Source organism: Phodopus roborovskii, unplaced genomic scaffold (assembly GCF_943737965.1).
Source record: "Phodopus roborovskii unplaced genomic scaffold, PHOROB, whole genome shotgun sequence".
Taxonomy (NCBI): Eukaryota; Metazoa; Chordata; class Mammalia; order Rodentia; family Cricetidae; genus Phodopus; species Phodopus roborovskii.
In genome coordinates this window covers 5,713,995-5,727,133 of record NW_026126413.1, presented here as the reverse complement: position 1 = coordinate 5,727,133, position 13,139 = coordinate 5,713,995, and the positions used below count along the sequence as shown (strand labels likewise).

At 42.5% G+C, this 13,139-nt stretch overlaps 1 protein-coding gene across 1 annotated transcript in view; it reads left to right on the top strand.

Annotated features, from left to right (window-relative positions):
• Positions 1-58: 58 nt before the first annotated feature.
• The window catches only part of Msh3 (mutS homolog 3), a 134,074-nt gene continuing 120,993 nt past the window's right edge, over positions 59-13,139 (top strand). The window contains exons 1-6 of the mRNA XM_051182952.1: positions 59-329; positions 1,490-1,607; positions 4,930-5,150; positions 6,789-6,977; positions 10,261-10,377; positions 10,863-10,982. Coding sequence (XP_051038909.1) covers positions 192-329; positions 1,490-1,607; positions 4,930-5,150; positions 6,789-6,977; positions 10,261-10,377; positions 10,863-10,982 — 903 coding nt within the window. The 5' untranslated portion in view covers positions 59-191. The remainder of the gene's footprint in view (positions 330-1,489; positions 1,608-4,929; positions 5,151-6,788; positions 6,978-10,260; positions 10,378-10,862; positions 10,983-13,139) is intronic.

Genomic DNA, 13,139 nt, shown 5'->3' with positions numbered 1-13,139 from the left:
TTCCCACTTGTGTATCGGAGGCCCCGCCCTCAGCAGGCCCCGCATCCTATTTGTGCATCAGAGACCCCGCCCCCGCGAGTAGGGCTCCTCCTCCGCCAGGCCGGCCCCGCCCAGGTCGCGGCGTGGGCGCGCGCAGGCGCGGGGTGGTACGGCCGCGCGCTCCCGGCGGGCTTGCTCTTGTGCATCCCGCGATGCCCCGCACCAAGTCCGCGTCTAGCGGCCTTTCTTCCGCCGCGCAAGCCCCGGGGAGACAAGCGGTTCTGAGCCGGTTCTTCCAGTCTTCCGGAAGCCTGCGATCCACTGCGTCCACCGCGGACCCGGCAGAGAAGGTACAGGACGAGTCCTCAGCGCTCACCGCTCCGCCTCGGCGGAGGCTGCCGGGGGTGGGGTCTGCCCCCATGGGGGCGGGGCCAGGTGGGCGGGGCCAGGGGCCGGGGGCGGGGCCAGGGCGGGACTGAGCGGGCGCGTGGGCGTCGCGGCCGGAAGTGGAGGCAGTGTGGAGAGCCTAATGGTGGGGAGTAAAGGGGCGGAGCCTGGGAAGGAGAAGGGGAAGGAGAAGGGGGGTGACTTCTGCGGGTCCACGTTTTAGTTGAAAATACCCGATTAGAAGTTATAGGTTTGAGATCTTGTTGCCTCGTTAATCGGAACCTGAGGCGGAATAATATGTCCTTTTTTTTTTTTTTTGAGACAGAGTTTTTCTGTGGTAGACCCTGCTGGCCTTGAACTCACTGAGATCCGCCTGTCTGTTTCCCCCCCCTCCCCAGGGCTGGGATTAAAGGCCACCTGGCCCGGATATATCTTTTAACCTCTGCTGTCCCTGTTATATTGATGGTTGAAGAGGAACTTTATTTACATATGCTTGCTGGATTGACGAGAACAAAGCTGTCTTTAAGGCTAGTTTTTCAGAATTCAAAAGCACTGCTCTGTATTTCAGATCATTGTGCCAGAACATTCTTCTACTGTTCAGCTTCCAGGTGTAAAACAAACATTTGAGTGGATGAAGTGCCCCCTCACCCCCCTTGAGAATGTTCTACATTCTCATGAGTTCACCAAGGTTTTATTTTGCACCTACATTGACAGCATATTGGGGGAAAGTGTTAAGTTTTTCTTATATTACCTGCCAACCAATAGTCCTAGGACATTTTTAAATAGCGGATGTAACCTTTGAAACAGAAAAGACATTGTTTATTATCTCATCTTGCCCCATAATTTTGCATCTTGAAAATATATTTTTGTTTATCTTTAGAGGTATTTTATTTAATATGTGTAAGTAGGAACGGTGGAAGACAGCACTTAATTTCAGCAGGATGAGAGGCTACACCTGCCTCTTTCCATCTTTCATAGACACCCCAAAGCTTTTCCAGAGTAAAAGTACATCCCTCTATGAAGAGTGGAAGGCAGGGAGCTTACTGTCACTCTGAAGCAAGGTTTGAATGACTTCAAACCTTAGGATGGCATTAACACACTATGTCCAACCTTCCTGACCCAGTTTACAAAAGGTGACAGCAGGAAGAGATCACTGGGGAATGATGGGCCCATTAAGAAGAAAGCGAAGAAAGTTCTAGGGAAGGAAGAAGAAAATACTTCAGGAATATCTGGCAACCCTGGTAAGTGGTAGGGAATGAGTTTTCTCAGCTGCTGGGCTTCCTCAGAGGGCAGAGGAGGCTGTTGGAGCCTTGTTTTCCTGTGTGGAGAAGGATTTCTGTTGTGCCTGAGCTGATGTTTGGGGGGGGGGGGAGAGCTAAGGCCGCAGTGGATCTTAGTTCTCTAATTTGGTATAGTTCTTTCAACTTTCTCTTTTGTTCACTTTTGTTATGTTTTTAAAGTGTGTGTGTGTGTGTGTGTGTGTGTGTGTGTGTGTGTGTGTGCAAGCGTGTGTGTTCTCTGGTAAAAGAGTAGCATGTGTGCTTAACCACTGAGCCATCTCTCCAGCCCCTTTTGCTGTCTTTAAAATCTTGGTTATAAGATGAAACATTTGTTACTGATTTATTTGTTGTTTGTGTGTGTACCTGGGTAGAAGAGGTCAGAGGACAATTTCCAGAAGTCATGTCTCTCCTTCCATTGTGTGAGTTCTGGCATTGAACTCACATTGTAAGGCTTATTGGCAAGCACCCTTGCCCAGGGGCCCATCTTACAGTCCCCGAATGAAATGTTCTTGTTTTCCATCTCCATAGGACTTTTTTGTTTCCCTTCTAAAACTCTGTACTGGTTGACAGCACGTCTCCATTTCCCATACCTCCAACCCCGGGCATGACCGTCTTGTCTTCTGCATCAATCATTTTGACTACTCCGCATTCCTTTCATTATATCCAGGCAGTATTTATTCCATTGTATAGATCTACCTTGTTCCTAGATTCTTCCATGTACAAATTCCTTTTTTCGTACCTGCGCTACCAAACAGAAGGGAAATCTTAGCACTCACAATGTTTATGTGCATTTGAGCAAACTGAGGTAAAATGTACACTGGAAAAGATACCCAAAGCACATTTTTAGAATAAGAGGAACCTTACTGGAAAAATCAGAAATATGGAGGAGTGAGAGTTTTCCTTCCAAATTTCTTAGTCTGTTAGTAGAGTTTGTCTAGCATCCCTGGAGACCTGGGTTTGTGTAAACTGGGTGTGATGGCTCATACCCGTAGTTCCAGCATTTGGGAGGTAGAGATAGGAGGATCAGGAGTTCAGGGTTATCCTCAGCAGCACAGTGAGTTCAGACACAGCCTGGCCAAAAGACAGTTATCTTAGTCAGTGTTAGTATATTCAAGTCAAGTACTTATTGTTGGAGGTGATTGGTTTAATTATAGACTGTTGGGTTTTTTTGTTTTTCCATCATCCCCCCCCCCCCCCCCCACTTACAAGATGTATTTCTTTCTTACTCATTTTCTCATTCTTTTAGCGCTTTAGTCTGGTCTCTGAGTCAGTGAATTAATTTTTGTCCTTGTTCCTGGATTTGCCCAGTCATTTCTCAGACACTTTCGGGGTGCTCCTCCTCCGTAGAGTGTTAGAGTGCTTGCTGCCGACAGTCCCCACGCCTCTCGCTTGTCCTGTGCTTTATTTTGCACAGGTTCTGTGTCTCTGTTTTCCACCAAAATTTCCCTTTTTTCTACGGTGTCTGCATTGCTGCGAGTCTCAGGGAAATGAGTTCAACCTCAGGTTTTAGACAGGTCCTTTCCAGAAGTTCCGTTTTGTTGTTGTTGTTGATGATAAACCTCACATACACCTGTGTAAACTATACCTTATAAAAATTGTTAAAAACTATTTGGCCTTTGTTCATATACTTAAAAGATTCAAATATGCAATTTCCCAGCTCTGAGATTCATGTAGGGCATGATAGCCTGTGCACCCCAAAAGCTTTTATGTAAGTCTGAAAACTTTTAAACTTTCACAGGTGAGCAAAGCCAAACTGTTGTCCTCTGCACTTTTGCTTTAATAAGGAAAGTAAAGCGAGAGATGACAACGGGTGCAAACACCAGTTCCCCTGTACTTAGCAGCAGCTTCCTAATAGTAATGCTCTCAGGGATGAAATAATGTGTCCTAGCACATTGCAGAGCCCCAGTGAATGACAGACCCCTTCTCATACCAATTGCTTGTTTATAAATAACAATAACTGCATACAGCCACAGCTTTTTTTTCTTTTTTGTTAAAGATTTATTTATTTATTATGTCTACAGTGTTCTATCTGCATGTATCCCTGCAGGCCAGAAGAGGGCACCGGATCTCATTACAGATAGTTGTGGGCGCAATGTGGTATTGAACTCAGGAACTCTGGAAGAGAGCAGCCAGTGCTCTTAACCTCTGAACCATCTCTGTAGTCCCAGTCACTACTTATAATGGTGATAGGTGCTGGGGAGAGTCCTGGTCTTGTTGCAGGAACACAGAGGAAGAAACCCAGGGTTTCATGGAAGAGGTAGCTTTGGGGTGGGGCTTGAAGAATGAATGCATTTTTGATGTGGCATTCGAAAATTAGGAAGGCAAGAAAGGAAGTGTGTCTGAGCTGGGAAGATTGCCCAGGCATGAGTGTCCTTGCTAATGTCAGGAGAGGAAGGCTCTGGGTACTTCGGTCTTGGTGAGGCCAAGGTCTCAGCATCCAGCAGCTTTGGCTCCTGTCATTTTCCAGGGATAGTCGATAATCAGCAGCACTGCTTGTTACACCTTTCCAGAGAATTTTCTAGTCTGTGCTGATTTGGAGATTGGCCCTCAGAATGTGAAGGGTGGGAAGAATCTAGATTAGTTCACTTTGAGTCAATCCTTTTTATTCCAAAACATTCTGTTTCCAGACTCCAAGGTGCCCCAATTCCCAAGTCTCAAGCATTTTGTGTTGCAAATAGAGTTGGTTCATGCTTTTCTAAGGACTGGGTGTGAGTCTTGTGTGCTGAGTTAGTGACTGCATATCAGTTCCCTGCCTGACAGTTGCAGCTGTCACCATTCCTGTCCTGTCTGTCATTACATCCCAAAGAAATATGAACAAAGCTCTTCTATAGTCCTGCTTTTATAATTTAAAATTTAAAATTGAGTCATTTATTTACTTTTTTTTTTAAAAGTGTGTGTGTGTGTGTGTGTGTGTGTGTGTGTGTGTGTGTGTGTGTGTGAGTGTGTTGCAAATGTTTGTGGAGGTCAGAGGACAACTTGCTTGAAGGAGTTGGTTCTCTTCTACCTTGTTGTTTCTGGGGATTGGACTTAGGTGGCAAGCACCGTTCCTGCTGAGCTGTCTTGCTGCCTCCTTTACTGTAGTTTTCAATTTATTTCATCAGTGAATGAAAATATAGATATGTTTCAATGTGTCATCTTTACCTTGAACAGTGTTCTTTATCCCATTATAGTTAGGTTCATTTCTCCAGTGGGAATAGCATTCTGAAAAATTCCATGCAGATTATGAATTGACATAATGGAGTCAAAATACTATAAGTATGTTTTCTTTTCATTATTTCCCAAGAGCCAAAGAAATGTCTGAGGTCCAGGATTGTTTTAAAGTCTCTGGAAAAGCTGAAAGAATTCTGCTGTGATTCTGCCCTCCCTCAGAACAGAGTCCAGACAGAGCCTCTTCGGGAGAGATTTGCAGTTTTGCCAAAATGCACTGATTTTGAAGACATCACTCTGCAACGTGCAAAGAATGCACTTTCTTCTGAGGATTCCAAATCTCAGGCTAATCAGAAAGTATGCAACTTTTGTGTCAACGGGAAATCACCCACTCCTGTTCCAAAATACTTCAAGGTTCTTTGGGATTGTCAGGGAATTAAATGGTTTCTACAGGTCGCCAATCGTCTGAGTCTCCTGAGGGAGCATTTGTTCCTTAGTTGTTTTTCTTTTCAGTGTTTAGAGTGTTGCTATTTATTTGGGAGAGATTATTTGGTTTGTACTAAAACATTGCAGAGCACCTTCAGGTAGTGGTGCTGTACTGTGTAGGTTAGGGGTGTTGATTTGGGGTTACTTTTCATTAATGGTTTTCATAATTTGCATGGGAAATCCCAGTAGGCAGGTTTTTCAGTTGAAAACTTGGCAGTTACAGAGTCAATTCAAATGTAAAATAAGTGAGTTTTTTTTTCTGGAAGTCTATCTTATTTCATGAATGGATAAGGGAATATTTTTTTTTTTTCTAGAAAAATCTATTTTTGACTTGCTTCTTTTGTGTCTGGGCTGGTTTACCCCTTCTTAGGCAACCTGGTGGTCCCTCGGATCCCAAAAGGTCACCATATTGATGCCTAACTTAGTGTGGACACCCTATTGGCATAGTACAGTGCAGGCCAGAACTCCTGGACTCAAGTGATCCTCCTGTCTCAGACTCCTGAGTAGCTGGGACTACAGGTGTGCGCCACTGTGCCTGGCTAGAAAATGTATTTTCGTGAGTGTGAGTTAACTGTTATATTATAAAGCATTCTTGGATTTATATAAAACCATAGAAACAAAAGGGGAAATCGCATAAAAATTAAAAATGATACAGTAGGCTACCTTTCTCTTCCCATGGTCTCTGCCCCTTTAGAGGCGTTTTTTGTGGGCTCACGTCTTTCCTGTTGTTGAGATAAACTGACAGAGCAGCTTAAGGAAAGAAGATTTTTTTTTTTAGCTCAGGTTGGAGGATCGGTCAGCAGGGAAGGCAGGAGACACCTGCCACATTGCTAGTCAGAGCTCAGAGTGCACACTGATGCTCAGCTTACTCCCTTCTGTTATTTAGCACACAGGATGCCCTGCCCACATTCACGGCTGCACTTCCCCAGTTAAGGGTGAGGAGAGCACCTTCATAGACACTCCCAGAGCTGTATTACCAGGTGATTGATTCTAAACTCTGACTGGCTTCCAAGATCACAACCATCACAGCTTTACTATTGAGATGAATTGAGTCTCTCTGGAATTTACCGTCTTCATCTGGTGTAGATGTTAGCATGTTTTCTGAACCTGCCCTAGGTACATGCCCTCTGCTCTTTCCTGCCCAACGCTTCTGGGAATAAATAATCAGCTATTAATAGGCTTGTGAAATAAAAAAAATTCGAGACACATGTAAAACATTAAACTATTTAAGCTTTCCAATGTGCTTATTTATATAGTTTATTTTTGACTTTTTAATTTTTAAAGTTAGCATACACAGTAATTGTTTTCTTTTTCATCATGATGTCATATACTTCATTCTCATTTTTAACCCCTCCCTCACTGCTTACCCCTGTGTTTTGGCCTCAGTCTGTCTTTAGAAACCTTCCGTGTGGAGCAACAACCGTTAGCTTTTTGTCAAACTTGCCTTTACTCTGAGAACTCAGCAGTTCAGTTGGTGCTTTCTAAACTGTGTAATCCTTTGGCTTTCAGGACAGTCAACTTGGACCATGCCCCGGAGATTTCCGGAAGGCTTCTGACTGTAAACCTTTTAATAAACGATCCAAGAGCGTCTATACACCATTAGAATTGCAATACATAGATGTGAAGCAGAAGCATAAAGATGCGGTCCTGTGTGTAGAATGTGGGTACAAGTACAGATTCTTTGGGGAAGATGCAGAGGTAAGTTCTCCCTCCCCCCTCCCTTCCTCCCCCCTCCCTTCCTCCCCCCTCCCTTCCTCCCTCCTCAATCTCTGGCTCCCTCCTCCTTCCCTCCCTCTCTCCTTTCCTCCCACCTTCCACCAGGTCTGCTTATAAGTTATGTTTTCAAGTACTAACTGATACTTATCTTGTTTAGCCATAGACTCTTAATATAATTTATTTCCTGTCTTAAAAAATGTTGTAAAGCTGGCACATGCCTTTAATCCCAGCATTCAGGAGGCAGAGGAAGGCGGATCTCTGTGAGTTTGAAGCCAGCCTGGTCTATATACAGAGCAAGTTCCAGGACAGCCAGTGCTACATTGTGAGACCCTGGCTTGAAACAGAAGAATATGAAAACAATGTTTTATTATCTGTGTGTGTTTATGTGCATGTGTGTGGTCAGAGAACAACTGGAAGGAGTCAGATTTCCTTCTGCCATGTGTGTCTACGATAGTTTCATGTCGATTCAACAAACTCGAGTCACTGGGGAGGAGGGAGCCTCAACTGAGAAAATGTCTCCATAAGATCAGGCTGTAGGCAAGCCTGTAGGGCACTTTCTTAATTAACTTATTAATTAAGAAATTATTAGCTAGGTGATAGTGCACACGCCTTTAATCCCAGCATTTGAGAGGCAGAGGCAGACCTCAGAATTTGAGGCAGCTGGGTTTATAGAGCATGTTCCAGGACAGCCAGGGCTATACAGAGAAACCCTGTCTTGAACCCTCCCCCCAATTTTTTTCTTAATTAATTCTTAATTGAAGGGGGGGACACAGCTCATTGTGAGTGGTGCTCTTCCTGAGCTGGTGGTCCTAGGTCTGTAAGAAAGCAGATTGTGAAAGCCATAATGAGCAAGCCAGGAAGCAGCATCCTCCCATGGCCTCTGCATTAGCTCCTGCCCTGACTGAGTTTCGGTCCCAACTTTGTTTAGTGATGAGCTGTGACGTGGAAATGAAAGGCAAATAAACTCTTTCCTCTTCAACTTGCTCTCTGTCAGTGTTTCCTCATAGCAATGGGAACCCTACTTAAGGCAGGTCCCAGGATTTAATTTAGGTCACCAGGCTTAGAAACAAGTGCTCTTACCTACCGAGATATTTTTCAGGTCATGTTTTCTGGTTTTCTGAAAGAGGCATTAGGTTAGTTACCCTTTAAGAAATACTGTCACTTGGGACTGGAGAGATGGCTTAGCAGTTGAGAGTTCTCAGCACTTACATAGTAGTCATCACCTCCAGTTCCAGAGGACCTGATGCCCTTTTCTAGCTCCTGTGGGCACTAGGTGCAGGTGGTATATAGACGTGCATGCAGGCAAAACACCTATACACATAAAAGGAAAGAAATAATGTAAAATATGCTATTAAAGGCAAAACCAAACTAAGTGCAGCCAAGCTTGGTGGGGTAGACTTGTGGGTGAGAAGTGAAGGTGGTTTTCTGTCTTCTGTTTACTTTTTTTTCCTTTTCTTTTTTTTTTGGTTTTCCCAGACAGGGTTTCTCTGTGTGGCTTTGAAGCCTGTCCTGGAACTTGCTCTGTAGACAAAGCTGAACTTGAACTCACAGAGATTGGCTTGTGTCTGCCTCCCAGAGTGTTGGGATTAAAGGCGTTTGCCACCACCTTCCTGCTTCTGTTTAATTTAGGAGTTTTTATAGGAAGAAGGTTCCATCTCATGGGCAAGCAAATTAACTGCCAACCATCAATGGGTATTTGAAATATCTTTATGTGTGTCAGCCATTTTGTCAGTGTTTTTCAAGTTAGGTCCTGATTTAATTTAGAGGCTTTTGATATAGGATTCAATGAAGGTTAAAACCAAATATGCATATTTAATGGGTGTCTTAAGTTACTTTTTTATTGCTGAAACACAACATCATGACCAAGGTGTCTTAGTTAGGGTTTTATTGCTGTGAACAGCATTTATTGCCATGTCCATGGCAACTCTTAAAAAGGAAAACATCTAATTGGGACTGGCTTATAGATCAGAGGTTTAGTCCATCATCATCATCATCATCATCATGGCATGGCAGTGCATAGGCAGACATGGTGTTGGAGAGCAGCTCAGGGTTGGTTCTACACTCTGATCCTCAGGCCACAGGAAGAGAGAATGACACTGGGCCTGGCTTGAGCATTTCAAACCTCAGCGCCCACCCCCAGTGACACAACACACCTCTTTCTACAAGGCCACTTCTCTTAATCCTCTCTAAACTAACTAGGGACCAAGCACTCAAACATGAGAATTTCTGTGTCTTTCTTGTTCAAACCATTGCAATGGCCACGCTGAGGAGAAGTATTGCTGGTGTTGCCATTGTTGGGACTCATGGATGATGCCTATGTTTTAGGCTTCCTTGGGTCATAGGATGTCACAGAGATAAGGTAGTACACATTGATATTGCCTGAGGCATGGAAAACAAAGTCTTCACTAACCCTTTTCACTTTTCTAAAGCCTGTTTTTGCAGGGAAGTGATATTCTTTCAGTAACGTTATACTGTATTTTGTGTTATGAAATTATACTCTGACATAACACTGGCATGTTTTCTGAGAGCAGGAACAGGCAAAGAGTTGCATCGTATAGAGGAAAGAGAAAGAGGCTGTCTAGGTAAAAGGGTAAATTCAGATCTGACTATAGTAAAGACTGATCTTTCCTTGACAGTAACGATGGAACAGTGCAGTTCCGAGACAGGTGAGATTGGGTAGTGAGAATGTTGGAAAAAGCTTGTGTGGCTCTGGTGGGCACTGTCCAAGCTATGGTATTTTCTAGAAGGAGGCAAGGAATTAGCTACTGCTTCCTGCTTTCACATTTCTCTCAATCACATCCTCTTAGCTAATGCGCCAGAGTCTCTTGTCAGAGTCTCCGTGTAAATGGACTCATCCTTTTTGATGCTCTCTAGTGTCTTCTAATTGTCAATTATTTATGTGTGCCATTTGCATAACAATGTCATATTTTATTACATTCTCACACTCATAGTGTAGGAAAGACTGAACATTTTAAGGTTTTGGTAACATTTGTCTATGTCTAAGGGCATTGAAGAAGAGTCATGTTTTTGGAATTTAATGATATAGATGTTGGCCTTGAACTCATCCTACTTGAGGTGTCCAAAGTAGATGAAAGCATAATTTTTTTTTTGTATAGGGAAGTCCTTTAAACATTTTATTAGTGATGTATGTATTTAGAGAAATATCAGATCCTAAGTACATGTATGCAGCTTGATGTCAACAGAGTGAAGATACCTTAGACAGGTTTGAGTAGACATTTATTAACATTCTGTCTACACTTTCTAGATTGCTGCTCGGGAGCTCAATATTTATTGCCACTTAGACCACAACTTTATGACAGCAAGCATACCCACTCACAGACTCTTTGTGCATGTCCGGCGACTTGTGGCCAAAGGATACAAGGTCAGCTTTTGCTTTGATTTGTGGAAAAGGAATCGGGCCTCTCTTCTAGAATGTAAAAGCATGTCGATAAGAATTTGGGACTATGAGAGATTAAATTGTGTTATAGTTCTTAGCATTGTATCTTGCTTTTCATTCTGCTTTGGCTTCTTGAGCCAGGGTCTGATTTGTGAAGCCCAGGATGGACTTGAACTCACATAAACTCACAATCTTTGAGCCTCAGCTCCCCGAGGGCTGGGCTTGCAAGGAATGCACTACCATGTGAGCCTAGAGTGTCCTCCCCTGCAGCAGCAGAGTGTTTCTTCGCCCTTTATCCACTCGCCAGTTGCCTGGCTTCTTTCTGCCTTGCATCTGGACATCAAGGGTTGACCTATCTGTTTTCAGTACTTCAGAATTAATTTTCTGACATTTTGAAATGGTTTATCTTTTTCTGTTTTGAACAACGATTCACTGGATTTGGCAATAAGTGTGTCTTATTTTTGTTGAAGGTTGGAGTTGTGAAACAAATGGAAACTGCGGCACTTAAGGCCATTGGAGACAATAAAAGTTCCGTCTTCTCCCGGAAGTTGACTGCTCTTTATACAAAATCCACCCTCATTGGAGAAGATATCCTTTTGGGATAGAAGTTTTCCTCTTTCTTGTTGTAGGGACTTTAAGATGACAGATTTAACTAAACAATTATTTCTTTTTCCTGAATGTGTTTGGTAAGGTGTCCAGCCACTTCTCATCCTGTCACTTTAGCCATGATGGGTGTGTCACTGAGGGAGGGTGGGTAGTGGCTGGATAGAGTGTGTGTCTGTTATCATAGTGAGAGCAGAATTCATCATTCTTTAGTAGCAAGAATGAAATGAACCTAATAAAACATCTCAGGTTAATAACTCTTTGAAAAGACATGTTTTCTCAGACCATTTGTGATGTAGTGTTAACTATCTAGGGCCTTTCTAGCTCCTCAGAGTCTTGCTAAAGTGAGACCTGAAGATAACTTATTAACTTCACATGAAGAGAACTTCAAAGACAAAAATTAAGTCACAGTTAAATGTGAAGCCATCTTCCTTAATTGTTGGCGTTATAAAAAAATTTATTGAAAAATGATTGAAATTTTCTCTTGTTGATTTCAGTGCACAGTGATCATCCCAAGGTTTAGCAACACTCATACATCCTTTATGTTACTTGAACCAAAATAGTTTCAAAAGCATAGTAATAAAATTCCTAGTTTTTTGTTTTGAGATCAAGCCTTACTGGTTAGCACAGGCTGGCCTTGAATTCCTTCTTCAGCCTTTCTGGTCCTTGGGATCATACTTACCTGACCACCATACTTGATGTGTCATTTTTTTAAAAATTGAAATAGTTATTCAGAAGATAAGAGCAGGATGCAAATAAAAATATTTAGATAGTGGGTCCAGTTTCTCTTCAATTTTTTTCTTTTATTGAAAGTAGATTTCTTTTTTATAAAATATGTTCTGATTACAGTTTCCCCTCCCCCCCACTCCTCCCAGTTCCTCCCCATGTTCCCTCCCATTTGAATCCATACCCTTTCTGTTTCTATTAGAAAGCAAACAGGCATCTAAGGAATAATAAAATAAAATACAAATGATAAAGTGAAACAAACAACAAAAAATTTGGAATAGGGCCAAACCAAATACAAAAAAGAGGCAAAAGAAAAAAAAAAAAAAAAAAAAAAAGAAAAAGAAACACATACAGACACAGGAATAAACACCATTCATACATACAGGAATCACGTAAAAAACCCAGAACCAAGAGCTATAATACATACTCAAAGGGCTTGTAAGATTTAAAAAGAAGAAGAAGAAGAAAGCCCTGACTTAACATTTATGAGACAAAGAACTTTCCAAGATATGGTTGAGTTCATTTTGTGTTGGCCATCTACTGTTGAGTATGCAGCCTACTCTTAGCAGGGGATTATTTGTCCAGGTATTCCCTTGGAGAAAACTGAATTTTTATTTGCAGGTAGCTATCATTTGGAAACAGCTTCCAGGTTAGGGATGGAAGTGTGTGTGTGTCCACTGCTCCTTTCTTTCAGCTCTAGGAAAATACTTTATTTTATTTTATGTGTATAGGTGTTTTGTCAGCATGTTTATCTATGCACCAGATTCATGCCTGGTGCCCAAGGAAGCCATAAAATGGCATTAGATCTTCTGGGACTGGCATTACTGGCAATTGTGAGTGATCATGTGGGTGCTGGGGATTGAACATGGGTCCTCTAGAAGAGCTTTGACCACTGAGCAATCTCTCCAGCTCTAGGTTAGGTCTCTTAAAAGAATGTAAGGATAAGAAAGTTTGAATGTGTGAAAGTAGTATTTCAGTTGCTTTTTGTTTAAAGATTTGTTTTTATGTGTACAGGTATTTTGCTGGCATGTATGTCTGTTTACTCTGTGTGTGCCTGGTGCTAACGTAAGAAGAAGGCATCACATTCCCTTGAACTGGAGTTACAGATGGTTGTGAGTCACCTTGTGGGTGTTTGAAATTGATCCTGGATCCTCTGAAAGTTCTTAACCACTGAGCCATCTTTCTAGAACCTCTACTATAGTTTCTTAGAAAGCTATTTCAAGCTTCTTAGCTTCTACACAAACTTTGAGATGCTTTTGTTTAAGTGAGACCATCATAGTGAACGGTCACCATTGAGATGGACTGAAGACCATCATAGTGAATGGTCACCATTGAGATGGACTGAAGACCATCATAATGAATGGTCACCATTGCCATTGAGATGGACTGCAGACCATCTGGAGCAGCCCTGTCCTTTT